The sequence below is a fragment of the Pinus tabuliformis genome, chromosome 9 (genome assembly GCF_031772625.1).
Source record: "Pinus tabuliformis cultivar Carrire ecotype Pingquan chromosome 9, CPIR1, whole genome shotgun sequence".
In the NCBI taxonomy this organism is placed as follows: Eukaryota; Viridiplantae; Streptophyta; class Pinopsida; order Pinales; family Pinaceae; genus Pinus; species Pinus tabuliformis.
In genome coordinates, this window is record NC_142307.1 from 66,032,072 (window position 1) to 66,049,515 (window position 17,444).

The window sequence follows — 17,444 nt, forward strand, 5'->3', positions numbered from 1 at the left end:
CTTGAAATTAACTTTTTGAAATGTTCCTCTATTCGGACTTGAAATTAACTTTTTAAAATGTTCCCCTCTCTATAGTGAAGATTAAATTCTTCCGAATAAATAATATTTAGTGTTGATTTGAAAACAATTTAAAAAAAATCACATTGATAAATTTAAGCCGACACATTTTGAACTCATCATCATAAACAAACCAAAACCAATGTTTAATGGGTTTATATGACCAAAGACACTGGAGTAGCGTTGAAACCAAATATCACTCGCAAATAGAGATGACGCTATCTTGTGTGCCAACTTTAGCTGATCTTAACATACCACCCAATCGGAATAAATTCAAAGCTACTTTTACGTTGCCTACTGTGCCATAGCATTTGGTTTATCTGACAGGAAATGCCATGTATGTAAGGGGTTCTTAGCATAGGGGTTGTTGTCCAATAACGAAGCTTCAGCTTTCGATTCTGATCTGAAAGAGCCGAAATGGCAGGATTTGCGAGGTGTGTTTTAATGGGTTTAATCGCAGTCCAGTTATTTTACGTTGGCATGGCGTGGACTGGCCAGATCAATGGCAGAGTCTACTGCGATGTGTGCGCTGATGGATCCATGGGACCCGAGGACTATTTTCTAGAAGGCAAGATCTCTTTATTTTCGGTCCTCTAAATACTAAATATCGGTTAGCAGAGGTTTTTAGACATGGCACTTTTCTGCCATAGTTAGATCCTATAAATTATATGTTACTACGAAACCCTAATATGGGATCTTCGTTTTTTCTCTGGATACTTGATATATATGTGGATGAAATACCGTCTCAATCAAGCTCTGTTTTATTAATTTAACTTTGCGGGTTTTTAGTTGGAATTCCAAGACTACTTCTTTAGTATTTTATTTATTCTCTCAGTTGTTTGGATGAAACTCTGTTCTGAGATTTTCGTGCTTTTATTAGCCCCCCTTCGATGAAAATTGAAACTTCAATCAATTTTTTCCGAATTTTGATTCTTTAGATGGAACCCTGTTATGAGAATCTGATACTCTTACATGTAATATATTATCCTGCACTGTGGATTTTGTTTTCTGGTGTCTTTGTTGGAACCCTGACACTGATATTGTGCTCTGATAAATTTCATGTTATTGTTTCTTATGAACTCTGTTTTTTTCTTTTTGGTTTGAGAGTGTTTGAGGCACTTACTTGGAGGGGCTCCCAAATTAATTCATTTATATGGTTATGTCATGTGGACATTTGAAACTAATTTCAAATTATTGTAATTCATTCTATCTAATCGATCTATGAATGTGCAGCTGCACTCCTATCAGCTGAACATGAAAAATCGTGGTAAATTTTTTCACAATATGTTTCAATTTAAAGGAACTTCCTTTCAAAAATATAGTTTTTATTCGCTGAACATGAAAAATCGTGGTAATTTTTTTCCCAATATGTTTAAATTTAAAGGAACTTCCTTTCAAAAATATAGTTTTTATTCTCGGCTATGTCTAGGACAAACTTGTGAGATTATTCTGCACCGTGGATTTTGTTTTCTGGTGTCTTTGTTGAAACCGTCACACTGATATTGTGCTCTGATAAATTTCATGTTATTGTTTCTTATAAACTCTGTTTTTTTCTTTTTGGTTTGAAAGTTTTTCATGCACTTACTTGGAGGGGCTACGGTTCCGAAATTAATTCATTTATATGGTTGTGTCATGTGGTCATTTGAAACTAATTTTAAATTATTGTAATTCATTCTATCTAATCGATCTATGAATGTGCAGCTGCACCCCTATCAGCTGAACATGAAAAAACGTGGTAATTTTATTCCGAATATGTTTCAATTTGAAGGAACTTCCTTTCAAAAATATAGTTTTTATTCTCGGCTATGTCTAGGACATACATGTGAATTTAACATTTTGCTTTTGTCGAAAGATGGGACGAGGACTTTGAAAATAGACGTCTTTTAGCAGATGAAATATTTTACAGGATTTTCGTCCTCTTCCGTGCTTTATGAGGCCTTGTTCTGTAAACTTTTTTTGCTTTCCTTGGTTGTATGAAATTGGAATTATAATCTTAATGTCCCTTGCACTGACAGGTATACTTGTTTAAAAATGTGCAACAAGAAATGTTAAATTTAGAATGTGTGCTAAAAATAGACTTGTTAAAAATAGCATGTCTAAAAATAGCAGTTTGGCCAGTGAGGTCATTGGCCACATTGGGTGAGAGGTGCAATTGCTAAAAATAGAAAGTTCTAAAAATAACATTTCTAGGTCCCTTCCTATTTATAGCAGTCCCTAGTCTATCTATAGGAAGTAAAATTAATATTGGTCTTAACAGCAGTTGGAAATATTAATTAATTAATTTAGTTGAGTTAATTAGTTAAGGAAATTGGAATTTGAAGTCTTTATGAGCATGCACATGAGTTGTTCCACTGATTGAGGAATTTATCCTTAATTTCCTCCACTGATTGAGGGAATAAGTATGAGTTCTATAATGAGAGAATCAATTGACTTAGTTCTAACTAGTCAAGTCCAGTGAGATTATTTTAACAAGTTGTTAAAATAATAAAATATGGTTTGTTAATGCTTGCATGCATGTAACAACTATTATTTTAGATAATTGAGGATTCACTCTTGGATAACTGTTGCATGTTAGTCCTGTCAGAGACCCAGTTGAGATCAGATGTGGGACAGTGTACTATCAGATGCTTGACTATTTCTAGTAAGTAGTTTTTGCATGGTTGAGGAACTAGTGTCCTCAAGGATTGCGTAGTTGGACCATTGGTTAACTTGGTATGTTTGGAATTAATTGCATATGCTTTTGCTATTATTTCCTCAGCAAAATGCGCAAAGAAATAATAGGTAAAGCCTTTATATACAGGGTTTGGTTGGTTCATGAGACACATCTTCATATCTTCATAGTTCATTGAGAACTGAATAGCTTGAGAGCTAATTCTTTTTGTATTTTGAAGAGGATTTCCACTTGATTGATAATACATGGTTGGGGTTTTATGCTGGTGCTTTCCCCTGGATATATTTTGTGTTATGTGTGATTATTTCTCTTGATTAGTTATGCATGTTTCTACTTGATGTTGCTCATGAATTCAATTATGCTTCCGCTTAATGTTTTGTAGAAGTAGAACAAGTATTATGCTTTAGGACATTGCATATATCGGTTTGTTCTACATGTGAAATTTCTACATGGTATCGGAGCACAGGTGATCAAGCAAAAAAAATATACTAGCAGGATATATTCGAAGTTTATTATTCGGGATATAGATCTCAAGTTCTTATCACATCTATTTCATCGATGGCGTTCTATGGGTTGAGGCTTGAGTATGCCCTTGATGGCAGCTCAAACTATATAGCTTGGAAGGATCGCATGGAGGCAGTTTTGGAAGATGATGTAAGGATTTCATTGATCAAGAAATTTCTAAGCTACTGACAAGATTGAGCAGGTGGAATGGAGGAAGTGTGTGGCTAGAGCTAGGAGAATTCTCTTGGAAGGAGTGTGAGATCACATTGTCTCGAGCCTCCATGGAAGGAGACTCCGCATGTAATGTGGACATTGAAAGATTTATATCAGAATAACAGTGATCATAGGAAGTTGGCACTAAAGGACAAACTTCTAAAGATCAAGTGTGAAAGGGATGAGATGATTTCTATGTATCTGACCAAGCTCATCAAATGCAGGGACGAGCTTGTAAGTGTAGGGGTTGTGACATCGGATGAGGATATGGTGAGTCTGGCACTCCTTGGCTTTCCTAAGAGCTGGCATAGCTACTAGGACTTGGTGAATGGAAGGGAGAAACTGCCAGATTGGGAACAACTATGGTCGGATGTGATGCTGGAGGAGATCAGATGGAGTACCAGAGACAGTTCTTCATCCATGCATGATGAGGAGAACTGTGCCTTAGCGAGTAAGGCGAAGAAGGGGAAGGAGAAGGTTTCTCTTTCCGAATCCAGTTCTTCCAATGATGGGAAGAAGGTTGACAAATCGAAAGTGTGATGCTTTCGTTGTCATGAGGTGGGCCATTATGCTGCAAATTGTCCACGGAGGAAATCCAAGAAGGGATCCGGGGAAGGATTTGAAGGTGAGGCACTTGCTTCACAGTTTGAGTTGGATTTCACACTCTTCGCATGCATGGTTTCATCCATGGTGGGAAGTGGTTGGTTTCTTGACAGTGGAGCTTCTTTCCACATGACTGGCGACAAGAGTTTGTTCAATACTTTGGAGGAGAAAGATCTCCAGATACTCATAGCGATGGGTAATGATGAGAAGTATAGTGTCTCAGGTGTAGGCATGATTATTTTTCAGAGGGAGCATGGAGCTCCCCTTATCTTGACCGATGTCAAGTATGTACCAGGACTGAAGAGAAACTTGGTGTCAATCGCGATGCTGGAAGACAGAGGCTATGATGTAGTCTTCAGTAAGGAAAAGGTTTTCCTTAGACACATCATCGCTAGACAGGTGAAGTAGATTGGTTCACTGGTCAAGAACTTGTATGCTCTTGAGGTTCAAGATGCATGCAAAGCCTTGAGCAGCAAGGCAACTGATGGAAACTTGGTGGTTGAGAGGGAGGGTATTACCTCTCAACATGCAGAGCTAGAAGAAGTCTTAGACGATTGTGGAGGAGCCATGATTGGTGCAGTAGCTTCAGGGGGTTGTGGAGCAGCCACAACAGGGGAAGTTGAGTGGAGATCGAGTAGAGACATCTACTCATGTAGAGACCTCCAGTAGGGGGAAACTTCGAGCCAGGTGGGCTGAGGGATCACATGCAGCGATACCTCCAAGTAGGAGGTGGGGCGATATAGAGTGATCGTCCTAAGGAGGAGGGGCAGGATCCTTGAGGTACCCAACCTCTTGGATGAAACCTTGCTATAGGAGCCCCGATGTGGAGTAGCAGGAATTGACTGATTGGGTAGAGACAGATGCGGATGGAGCGGCTGAGAGAGCGACAGTGCAGGGAATCCCAGGGCAGCGCATAGCTAGAAGGCTACAACAATGCGAGAGGCACAAGTGTTTTGCACAGTGCTAGGTGGCACAAAGAGGTGTGTAATGGTGCGAGATGCATGGAGATGTTGCAGTAGCGCAGATGTCAGGTAGGGCTTCAGCATCAGAGTATGTTCCTAGCCTAACAGAGTGGTCAGTTGGGAGTGTTTTTGTTCCAAGTTTTGTTGGAGCAAGTGGACCGGGTAGATGTGTTGCATGTAGAACATTCCAGAGTTACAGGATCGGGTTTGAGAGAAAGCCTTTCTTGTTGAGAGGGAGTGTTGAAAAATGTGCAACAAGAAATGTTAAATTTAGAATGTGCTAAAAATAGACCTGCTAAAAATAGCATGTCTAAAAGTAGCAGTTTGGCCAGTGAGGTCATTGGCCACATTGGGTGAGAGGTGAAACTGCTAAAAATAGAAAGTTCTAAAAATAGCATTTCTGGGTCCCTTCCTATTTATAACAGTCCCTAGTCTATCTATAGGAAGTAAAATTAATTTTGGTCTTAACAGCAGTTGGAAATATTAATTAATTAATTTAGTTGAGTTAATTAGTTAAGGAAATTCGAATTTGAAGTCTTTATGAGCATGCACATGAGTTGTCCCACTGATTGAGGAATTTATCCTTAATTTCCTCCACTGATTGAGGGAATAAGTATGAGTTCTATAATGAGAGAATCAGTTGACTTAGTTCTAACTAGTCAAGTCCAGTTAGATTATTTCAACAAGTTGTTAAAATAATAAAATATAGTTTGTTAATGCTTGCATGCATGTGACAACTATTATTTTAGATAACTGAGGATTCACTCATGGATAACTGTTGCATGTTATTCTGTCAGAGACCCAATTGAGATCAGATGTGGGATAGTGTACTATCAGATGCTTGACTATTTATAGTAAGTAGTTTTTGCATGGTTGAGGAACTAGTGTCCTCAAGGATTGCGTAGTTGGACCATTGGTTAAATTGGTATGTTTGGAATTAATTGCATATGCTTTTGCTATTATTTCCTCAGCAAAATGCGCAAGGAAATAAGGATTGGACCATAGGTAAAGCCTTTATATATAGGGCTTGGTTGGTTCATGAGACACATCTTCATATCTTCATAGTTCATTGAGAACTGAATAGCTTGAGAGCTAATTCTTTTTGTATTGTGAAGAGGATTTCCACTTGATTGATAATACATGGTTGGGGTTTTATGCTGGTGCTTTCCTCTGGATATATCGTGTTATGTGTGATTATTTCTCTTGATCAGTTATGCATGTTTCTACTTGATGTTGCTCATGAATTCGATTATGCTTCCGCTTAATGTTTTGTAGAAGTAGAACAAGTATTATGCTTTAGGACATTGCATATATCAATTTGTTCTACAGGTGAAATTTCTACAATACTAGCCCTGGAATGAGATGAAGCCTTACCTCATAGTCATTCTTTGATTTACTGTCTTGGTAGTAGATAAGAGTTGGGGTTAATTTTGTTTTTGCTTCTAACCGTTGTCAGTTCAATTGCTTTCAAGTGTACGTAATGGAGAATAGAAAAAGATGGATCAGCAGACTTGTTTAATAACCTTGTATCTCAATTGTCGGTGATTAACAACATAACAATAACATACCGATGATAAAACATAACAATAAGCCCCTTTCTAAACCACACGTCCGAGTAAAAAGGCCTCCAAGATGACGTCATCATCTAAAAGTGAATATCTCCATCAAAGTAATCCATGGATGGGTCAAAATGGGCCAAAAGAGTGCTCCTCACTCAAAAAGGCCATCTTCCCATCTTCTCATCAACAAGGTGTCCAATGATCAAGCGAACCCTCCTTGTCAACACGTCATCATCAACCAAGCCCACATCATCACTCAAAGTCACATGAAGGGGATGTCACATAGAGGGGTCTCAAAACATCATCACCTTCAAATAAACTTATCAACAAGGCAATGCCCATCAAGGAGTAATGCTAGCTTGGGGGCGTCTTGTTGTTTATGGGGTACATTATCTCTATAGATAATGTCCTAGTTCAAATGCATAGTGTTTCATGTGAAAATTTCGATGCCCAAATTTCTATTGAAGCAATTGATTATGTTTCTCCTAATTGTTAATTACTAAAGAAAATTATTTATTGTTTCTTACAGTAAACGTTGAAACGAATACAATGCAGCCTACACCATTTAAATTATATACTGAAACAAGAAATTGAACAAGAAAGAGATACAACACATCTACACAGTTATTTTTGGACAAATGTCCCCAGAAAAACCCAGTGCGGGAAAATCGGTGCAACAACTCTAGGGTTTTAAATTTTTGCAGTAGTAATTTTTGAATACAACTTCTGGATGCCTTCCCGATAATCCAGTGACAGAGTATATCTCTGACAGAGAGATTTGTGAGATTACCTCACACTATCATTAGAAGTCTTAGTTGATCCAACCCTTGAATGAACAACCCTTGGCTGCCTCTGCGCGGTGTCTGCGTCAACCCAACGTCACATTGTCTAGGACCTGCGTCACTCTTCCTGGCTAATCGATTTGCCCCTGAGATTCAAACTTTTGCTCTCCCGGTCTCACACCCCGGCTTCCAACTACAAAAATCGAACCCTCTAGAAAATTTTAGACTCCCTCAAGGCTTTTGCGTTGCCTCTACATTAGCCTATGCTGCCTCTGTGTGGCCTTGCGTCAGCCTCTTTTGGCTCAAAGTTGCATGTCCTGGATCTCTCTCTGCCTCCTCTGCTGAGTATTCTGGGATCAAGAGAAATCTCCAACTGAAACTATCCCTAACCCTCAATGCAAATGCTTACTTCGAATTTCTCACCAGCAGCTACTCTGCTTCAGAAATTTGATCTTCTGAAATCTCTCTGTGTGTTCTCCAAGTGCCCCTCAAGCCTCTTCTTATATCTTTCGGTTGGATAACCAACGACCCAGATTAACTTCTAATCAATGACTTAGATCATTTTGGCTTGATCCTCGTCTTCTTCTAGAAGTTACACCCACAGTTTAAATTAATACCCATTAATTATTTTAATTTCCTAAGTTTAGACTTAGAGTCCCATTAAAAATAATTAATTATTTTAATAAAATTGTCTCTGGGTGGAATTTCTCAAAACGATTTTTGGGTATTGGATAATGCATGTGTCTAAGCCTCCCTGCAAATTACGAGACTTAGAGCACATCCAATGCTACCATAAATCAACATCCCTCTTAGCAAGGGATGTGCTTTAGCAATGCAACCTGCTGAAACATCTCCTTCTACGCTGCTGATGTTTGACATCTTGTCCACTAACTATTGCGCAAATGCTGCATCTATACTGCCACTGACCCTGCCACTGTCAACATTGCATCCATACTGCAACTCCCCCTCAATTTTGCATCCGTGCTGCTGCTGGCACTGCCACTGGCAATACTGCATCTGCACCGCAACCTTCTCCAACTACTGCTGCTACTGCATCAACAACGGAAAAGCATCCCAAATTACTGTACTAGTGTTCAGTATGATGTATCTCGTCGCTGGAGTTTGACTGCTGCTAGTCTCTACTCTGACCCTCTGAAGCCTTTGCGCTACTGCTGACCTCTACACTGTTGCCAACTCTGCTCTATGCTGCTTAATCTCTGGCGCTACTAGCCTCTGCAACTGTCGCTTCGGCACTCCTCTGCACCAACTGACACTGGTCCATCCTACTACTACTGATCTGGGCTCCCATAGCAAGGAATTGATCCGAGAGGTGGGCTCCTCAAGGATCTTGCCCATCTGTAGCTCTTTCGAACTACAACTCTAAAACAACCCACCTCCCTTCTGGAGTTATTTCGACTGTCATGGCAAACTCATCCTCCTCGATCTTTGTGGCTGTAACTTTTGGATCATGCTTCTCATTTTTGTCCTTCTTTCTAAGAGGACACTGTGTTGTGTAGTGATCAAGTTCACCACACTTGAAGCATTTGATCTTCGAAACATCTTTCTTCTTCTTCTATTGCTCCTGCTGCCCCTTGGATGCGACGGCTGCATTCTCTTCCTCCTCCTTGGGCTTCGACCCACTGTTGCTGCTTCCTTCAAGTTTACACTTGACCAAGTCCCTCCGTAGCTCCTCTTGCTTAAGAGCTGCCCGCATCTCATCCCAGTTTGGCAAAGTCGCCCGGCCCAGGATGCTCTGGACAAAGACTTGCCACTGCTCAGATACTGAATTTAGAGCCAGTCTTACCATCTCGGAACTTTGAGGTGTTGACCCCATAACTGCCAATTCATCTCGGGTCTCCTGAAGCTTTGCAAGGAACGAATCAATGCGTTCCCTCTTCTGCATCTGCATAGATCTCATCTTTTGCTCCAAGTACATCTTCTGCTGCTCGGAAGATACTTGATACAACGTTAACAATGCATCCCACATCTCCTTGGCAGTGTTTTTGCCAGCGATGTGACATACTATATGATCCTTCACTTTGTCGAGGATCATTCATTTTGTCTTCGCCATTTCTCCCTTCTACTTCTTGAGCAGATCTGGATCCGCGGGCTCAGCTACCACGCTGTCGACATAGACTTTGAGAAAATGTTCATCTAGAAGGCATGACATCCTTGCCTTCCAGATCACATAGTTGGATGCCCCATCCAACCTATCCTGATCTCTCAGTCCACTGGCTGCCATCTCTGCCAATCGAAAAAGTCGAATAGCCTCCTCTCTCCTCTGCGCAACACTAGACTGGCCTACGCACTCCCTTCTGGAGCTTGTAGATCTGCCCCTCTCCGCTGCTGCTTAGCTAGTGAGAATTCAGACTCCTTGGTTGGAAGTCCTCTGAGGAAGAATTCCCTCAACCGTGTCTCTCTTCCCTCTCACGTCTTTCTGCCGAGCAATTGCCTGTAGAATATCTGCATCCCAGTTGAAGATCTACTCTGCAAGAAAATACGTTGTTGGTTTTGCCTCTGAAAGTTTCGAACTGGAAATCAAATTTCTCTGTCGACTCACTCAGAGAAATCGATTTATCCTCAACCTTCGCCCTTCAGGCCTTCGAATTGCGTTGCCTCTTGGGGTTTCGAATTGTTGCCTTTGTAGAAATTTCAAACCCCCTCTTCCTTTTTGCTTCTGAGCTCTTCTGCTTACGATCTGTGTTATGATACCATGTGAAAATTTGGATGCCCAAATTTCTATTGCAACAACTGATTATGTTTTTCCTATTTGTTAATTACTGAAGTAAATTATTTATTGTTTCCTACAGTAAACATTAAAACGAATACACTGCAACCTACACCATTTAAATTATAAATGGAAACAAGAAACTGAACAAGAAAGAGATACAACACATCTACATAGTTATTTTTGGACAAATGTCCCCAGAAAATCCCATGTTGAAATTTGGTACCGGAGGACAGGTGGTTCCCTTAGGCTTTGATCTTTGGCTTAGGGAAAAGTGTCCAAAAGAATTTAATTTTTCTCCTAAAGTGACTTTATAATTTTATAAAGTTAAATCTAATTTAAAAGTGACTTTAAGTGATAAAGTTATTAAGTCTAATTTTAAAGTGACTTTTATAAAGTCAATGAAAAATTAGAAAGGAAAAGTGACTTTGGAAATAAATGACTAAGTGGGTCTTTATTAAAGTGGGGTGAATTAAAAAATAGAAAGTGAGATTTAAATGAGCATTTAATCTCAACCATTGATCTAAATCTATTTCAGCCATTGGATTTAGAGATCACCCAAAAGTCATTTGGAGTTATATTAAAGGAGGAAAAAGAGGAAAAGGTCATTCATTCTTTCATGAGCAGATTGGGAGAAGGAGAGCAAGAGAGCAAGAGAGATTTCTGAGCAGGAAGGAGAAGGAGACAGCAGTTTGACACACATTCCAAGGCAGCAGTTGAGCAGATTTGTACAGCTGATTCAGCACATAGTGAAAGGCAGATTTTTGCACAAAAATCGAGCAGTTTGCTGATTTTTCTGCACACAAAACGGAGGTCGTACAACATTTATTGCTGTCCTGTTTGCTGTAATTTCCAGATTGCTGTGAGGCACGGGAAATGAGATAAGTTGTAAATTTGCTTGCTGATTTTTTGCTGAATAATTCTCACTGTAAAAAGACAATTTTCAGAAATAAAGAAGAGCTCTCAAACTGGTTTTCCCCAAGAGTTGTAGGGGGTTTTTCCAGGGTCAAGTTGACCAAAAATATTAGTGTTTTAATGTGTTTTAATGGCTGTTTTTAATTCTGCAATTTCCAGCATTCTGAAAAATTTCCAGAATTTGTGTTTTCAGCAATATTTATTTTTTTCAGTCTGTTAAATGTATGGTTATGGGAATGGGCATTTAACTACATGGGAGAAATAAGGAGAAACTGAAAACCGGGGTGGGAAAATAGAAATTTTTACATGGTATCGGAGCTTGAGTGCTGAAGGGCAGTTTGGGACAACAAAAGGAAAAATTACAGTTGTTGATTTTTCACTCAGAAAATTCCAGCAAGCTGATTTTTTCATAAACAACAGTTTTATCTTTACTACAGCAGTGCTATTTTTCAGTTTTAGGACAACAGGATGTCATTGGGATTGAGGGTGGAGGATAGGCTGGATGGGCATATAAATTACAGCGTTTGGAAGGAGAGAATGCAGAGTATCTTTGAGGAGGCAGAAGTCTGGGATATCATGGTGCATACCGCACAGAACCCTGTTGTTGTGCCCACTGATGTTACTCAGTTGGCTGAGTATAAAAAGAAGAACAATAAGGGTAAGAGGCTGATTCTAGACGGAATCAAAGACCATTGCATTCCTCATGTGAGAGGAAAGAGCAATGCCCATGAGATGTGGACAGCATTGTCCAATCTCTACCAGAGTACCAATGAGAACCGGAAGATGGTCCTGAAGGAGAAGCTGAAGAACATTAAGATGGGTAATGATAGTGCAGCTGGATATCTCACAAAGATTACCAATGTGAGAGATGAGTTGGCAGCGATTGGAGAGGCCATTCCATCCACTGAGTTGGTGCGTATTGCAGTGAATGGCCTCCCCCGTTCATGGTTGAACTTTGCTGATGGGGTTTGTGCACGTGAGACCCTTCCCACATGGGAGAGGTTTTGGGATGATTGCATTCAGACAGAGATCAGGAAAGGACAGCTTGGGGCAGCCAAGCCAGTTGAGCAGGATGAGGATGTAGCACTGGTGGCAGGAGGCAAGAAAGGCAAAGGGAAGAAGCAGGCTTCCACAAACAGTGGTGGGGGCAAAGGCAAAGGTAAAGGTAAACCGGGGAACACACAGAAGGACTATTCCAAGGTGAAGTGTTGGAATTGTCAAAAGATGGGACACTATGTAGTTGTGTGTTCGCAGAAGAAGAAGAAGAAGGGAAAGAACCAGGACGTGGCAGCTTCAGCTGAGATTGAGGACTTTGCAGGTCGTTTTGACCGGGAGTTTGCGTTCACTACATGTGAGTCCTCTAGTGCAAGATCACCTGCCACACAGGTTCAGAGGGAGCATGCTTTTCCCTCGATTAGCGGAGCATCTACAGGTATTTGGTATGTGGACAGTGGGGCTTCACGTCACATGACAGGAGTCCGTGAGTACTTCTCAGAGCTTTCAGAGAGTGGCACTGATATTGAGGTAGTACTCGGTGATGACAGAGTTGTTAGAGCAGTCGGGGTGGGGACAGTGACATTTCAGAGGGAGTCCAGACCTCCCTTGAAGGTGTCAGAGGTTCTTTATGTGCCAGGGATGAGGAAGAACCTCATATCCGTCTCAGCTTTGGAGGACAGAGGATATGATGTACTGTTCAGGGGAGGACAGGTGTTGATGTATCCCAGGGACACTCCAGCTGATTCAGCTAGAGTGATAGGTGTACGCCATGCAAAGGTGTACAAGTTTGCATTTCAGCCCCTTTTGGCATTGAGCAGTAGTACCGACAGCAGAGCTAGCAGTTCTGAGCTGTGTGAGATTTGGCACCGCAGGATGGGACATATGTATCATGGAGCCTCGAGGACATTGCGGGAGATCACTACAGGTGTGCCAGATTTCAGTACTGATCACTTTGATACTTGCAGAGGTTGTGCGATGGGCAAGTTTGCTAAATCCCCTTTTCCCAGCAGTGACAGCAGAGCGACGGGGATACTTGATTTGATTCATTTCGATGTGAGCGGTCGGATGTCTCATGTTTCCTTGAGTGGGTATGAGTACTATGTTTTATTCATTGATGATCACTCCAGGAGGACCTGGATTTATTTCTTGAAGACCAAGAGTGAGGTCTTCAAGCGGTTTCAGGAGTTCAGAGCTCTTGTGGAGACACAGACAGGCCGAAAGATCAAGTCCTTGAGGTCGGACAATGGAGGAGAGTACACCCTTGGAGAGTTTGTTGACTATTGTGCGGAGGCAGGCATTAGGAGGGAGTTCACTGTTCCTTACAACCCCCAGCAGAACGGGGTTGCGGAGAGGAAGAACAGATCCATCATAGAGGCTGCCAAAGCTATGTTACATGATCAGGGGTTGCCATTGTTCTTGTGGGCAGAGGCCTGCAACACAACTGTTTACTTGCAGAACAGGAGTCCGCATCGTGCCTTGGGGCACATGACTCCGGAGGAGGCTTTCTCTGGGAAGAAGCCTGATCTTGGTCATCTTCATATCTTTGGATGCATTACATACTCCTATATACCCAAGGAGAAGAGGACCAAACTAGAGCCCACCGCAGAGAAGGGTATCTTTGTGGGCTACAGTGAGACCTCAAAGGCCTTTCGGATTTACATTCCTGCACAGAGGAGAGTTGTTGTCAGACGAGATGTGAAGTTCGAGGAGGACAGGGCCTTTAGGAGGTCACGGGAGTTAGAGTATCTGGATCAGCCAGACCCTCAGCAGCAGTTGAGTCAGTCGCAGGGATCCAGTGGGCAGGGATCAGGAGGATCCGGAGGTACATCTATGAGGATGTCAGGTCCGTCAGTGAGCAGTGGCTCATCGAGCCAGAGGGGTGGTGCTCCGGGCAGCATGCAGAGCAGTTCACTAGGGAGTCCACTGATGGACAGTTCACACGGTACCTCAGCTTCTACAGGTTCAGGTGCAGGCAGGAGGACAGCAGACAGACAGTCAGGAGTTCAGGCTACTGATGATGATGAGGAGGAGTTTCATTCTCCGGTGGAAGAAGTGCGCTCAGGGAAGAGGAAGCCCAAGTGGCTTCAGGACACCTTGAGAGATGCCACATCTGTTGCTGAGCCGAAGAGGCCGGTCAGAGAGAGTAGACCACCTGAGAGGTTTTGTAGTTATATGGCGATGGTTACCAGCATCCTTGACTCTGAGCCTTCTAGCTATGAGGAGGCAGCTAGCCAGCAGGTCTGGAGAGAGGCCATGCAGGAGGAGTATTCTTCTATCATGAAGAATGATGTTTGGGAGGTGGTGCCGAGGCCTGAGGGCAAATCCGTGGTTACTTCCAGATGGCTTTACAAGGTAAAGCATGCTGCAGATAGCAGCATTGAGAAATTCAAAGCGAGGTTTGTGGCTAGAGGGTTCTCCCAGGTAGAGGGAGTTGATTATGAGGAGTCCTTCGCTCCCGTGGCTCGATATACTTCGATCCGCTCCATTATATCGATAGCAGCAGAGATGGGTTGGAAGATCCACCAGATGGATGTGAAGACCGCATTTCTCAATGGCTTTATACAGGAGGAGGTGTACATTGAGCAGCCACAAGGCTTTGAGGTGCATGGGAAGGAGTCCCATGTGTGCAGATTGAAGAAGGCCCTTTATGGCCTGAAGCAAGCTCCCAGAGCTTGGTACTCCAGGATAGATGCATACTTGCAGGGGATGGGTTTCACAAAGAGTGAGGCAGATCCGAACCTTTACTTTATTGTGATTGGTGAGGAGCCTCTCATTCTGGTGCTGTATGTGGATGACTTGATCATTACAGGTGCAGAGAGACTCATAGAGCACTGCAAGAGAGATCTTGCGGCGGAGTTTGAGATGAAGGACATCGGCTTGATGCATTACTTTTTGGGTTTGGAGGTGTGGCAGGAGGAGGGGCATTTCTTCCTGGGGCAGGGGAAGTATATTGTGGACATCCTTAGCAGATTCCACATGGAGGATTGTAGACCCATGTCGACACCGATGATCACCAACTGGAAGAAGCTTCATGCTTCGGATTCCGAGTTGGTGGATCCCACATTGTACAGGCAGCTGATTGGTTCCTTGATGTATTTGGTCAACACTAGACCAGATATCTGTTTTGCAGTCAACACGATGAGTCAGTTTATGTGTGAGCCTAGGAAGGTTCACTGGGTGGCTGCAAAACACATTTTGCGGTACTTGCAGGGGACAGTGGATTATGGTCTGGACTACAGGCAGGGAGATGGAGTGAGATTGGCAGGATACACTGATTCTGATTGGGCAGGTTGTGCTTCTGATAGGAAGAGCACTTCAGGGTGTTGTTTTGGGTTGGGTTCAGCAGTAGTGTCATGGTTCAGCCGGAAGCAGCAGTCAGTAGCACTGAGTTCAGCGGAAGCAGAGTATATGGCAGCCAGTCTAGCTAGTTGTGAGGCCATCTGGCTTCGCAAGATGTTGTTTGGCTTATTTGGTCAGCCGTTGAGACCTTCAGTGATTTACTGTGATAATCAGAGTTGCATTAAACTCACGGAGAATCCAGTATTTCATGACAGGTCAAAGCATATCGGGATCAGATATCATTTCATCAGAGACTATGTTCAGAAGGGAGCTGTGAAGCTTGAGTATATTTCCACTGATGAGTAGGTTGCAGATATCCTTATCAAAGCCTTACCACGGGGCAAGCATGTCTACTTCAGAGACAAGATGGGTGTGGTGAGGAACACCTTCCTCGGTAAGAGGGAGTGTTGAAATTTGGTACCGGAGGACAGGTGGTTCCCTTAGGCTTTGATCTTTGGCCTAGGGAAAAGTGTCCAAAAGAATTTAATTTTTCTCCTAAAGTGACTTTATAATTTTATAAAGTTAAATCTAATTTAAAAGTGACTTTAAGTGATAAAGTTATTAAGTCTAATTTTAAAGTGACTTTTATAAAGTCAATGAAAAATTAGAAAGGAAAAGTGACTTTGGAAATAAATGACTAAGTGGGTCTTTATTAAAGTGGGGTGAATTAAAAAATAGAAAGTGAGATTTAAATGAGCATTTAATCTCAACCATTGATCTAAATCTATTTCAGCCATTGGATTTAGAGATCACCCAAAAGTCACTTGGATCACCCAAAAGTCACTTGGAGTTATATTAAAGGAGGAAAAGGAGGAAAAGGTCATTCATTCTTTCATGAGCAGATTGGGAGAAGGAGAGCAAGAGAGCAAGAGAGATTTCTGAGCAGGAAGGAGAAGGAGACAGCAGCTTGGCACACATTCCAAGGCAGCAGTTGAGCAGATTTGTACAGCTGATTCAGCACATAGTGAAAGGCAGATTTTTGCACAAAAATCAAGCAGTTTGCTGATTTTTCTGCACACAAAACGGAGGTCGTACAGCATTTATTGCTGTCCTGTTTGCTGTAATTTCCAGATTGCTGTGAGGCACGGGAAAGGAGATAAGTTGTAAATTTGCTTGCTGATTTTTTGCTGAATAATTCTCACTGTAAAAAGACAATTTTCAGAAATAAAGAAGAGCTCTCAAACTGGTTTTCCCCAAGAGTTGTAGGGGGTTTTTCCAGGGTCAAGTTGACCAAAAATATCAGTGTTTTAATGTGTTTTAATGGCTGTTTTTAATTGCTGATTTTTAATTCTGCAATTTCCAGCATTCTGAAAAATTTCCAGAATTTGTGTTTTCAGCAATATTTATTTTTTTCAGTCTGTTAAATGTATGGTTATGGGAATGGGCATTTAACTACATGGGAGAAATAAGGAGAAACTGAAAACCGGGGTGGGAAAACAAAAATTTTTACATCCCATTGCGGGAAAACCGGTGCAACAACTCTGAGGGTTTTATTATTATGCAGTAATAATTTCTGAATACAACTGCTGGATGCCTTCCCGACAATCCAGTTATAGAGAATATCATTGATAGAGAGATTTGTGAGATTACCTCACACTATCATTGGAAGTCTTGGCTGATCCAACCCTTGAATGAGCAATCCCTGGCTGCCTATGCGTTGTGTCTGCTTCAGCCCATCATCACACTGCTTAGGACTTGCGTCACTCTTCCCGGTTGATAGATTTGCCTCCGAGATTCAGAATTCTGCTCTCCCGGTCTCACACCCCGGCTTCCAGCTACAGAAATCAAACCCTCTAGCAATTTCGGATTCGCTCAAGGCTTCTGTGCTGCGTCTGCGTGGCCCTACGTTAGCTCTTCTGGCTCAGCGCTGCCTCTCCCGGATCTCTCTTTGCCTCCTTTGCTGAGTATTTGCGGATCAGGAGAAATCTCCGACTGGAACTATCCCTGCCCCTCACCGACAGCTACTCTGCTTCAGAAATTCGATCTTTTGAACTCTCTTTGTGTGTTCTCCAAGTGCCCCTCAAGCCTCTTTTTATATCTTTCTGTTGGATAACCAACGACCTAGATTAACTTCTAATCAATGGCTTAGATCATTTTGGCTTGATCTTATTTTTC

The 17,444-nt window shown here is 41.9% G+C and overlaps 1 protein-coding gene across 1 annotated transcript in view; it reads left to right on the forward strand.

The window, feature by feature from the left end:
• The first annotated feature begins 313 nt into the window (after positions 1-313).
• LOC149147139 (uncharacterized) overlaps positions 314-17,444 on the forward strand; it is a 61,203-nt gene continuing 44,072 nt past the window's right edge. The window contains exon 1 of the mRNA XM_089445710.1: positions 314-625. Coding sequence (XP_089301836.1) covers positions 475-625 — 151 coding nt within the window. The 5' untranslated portion in view covers positions 314-474. The remainder of the gene's footprint in view (positions 626-17,444) is intronic.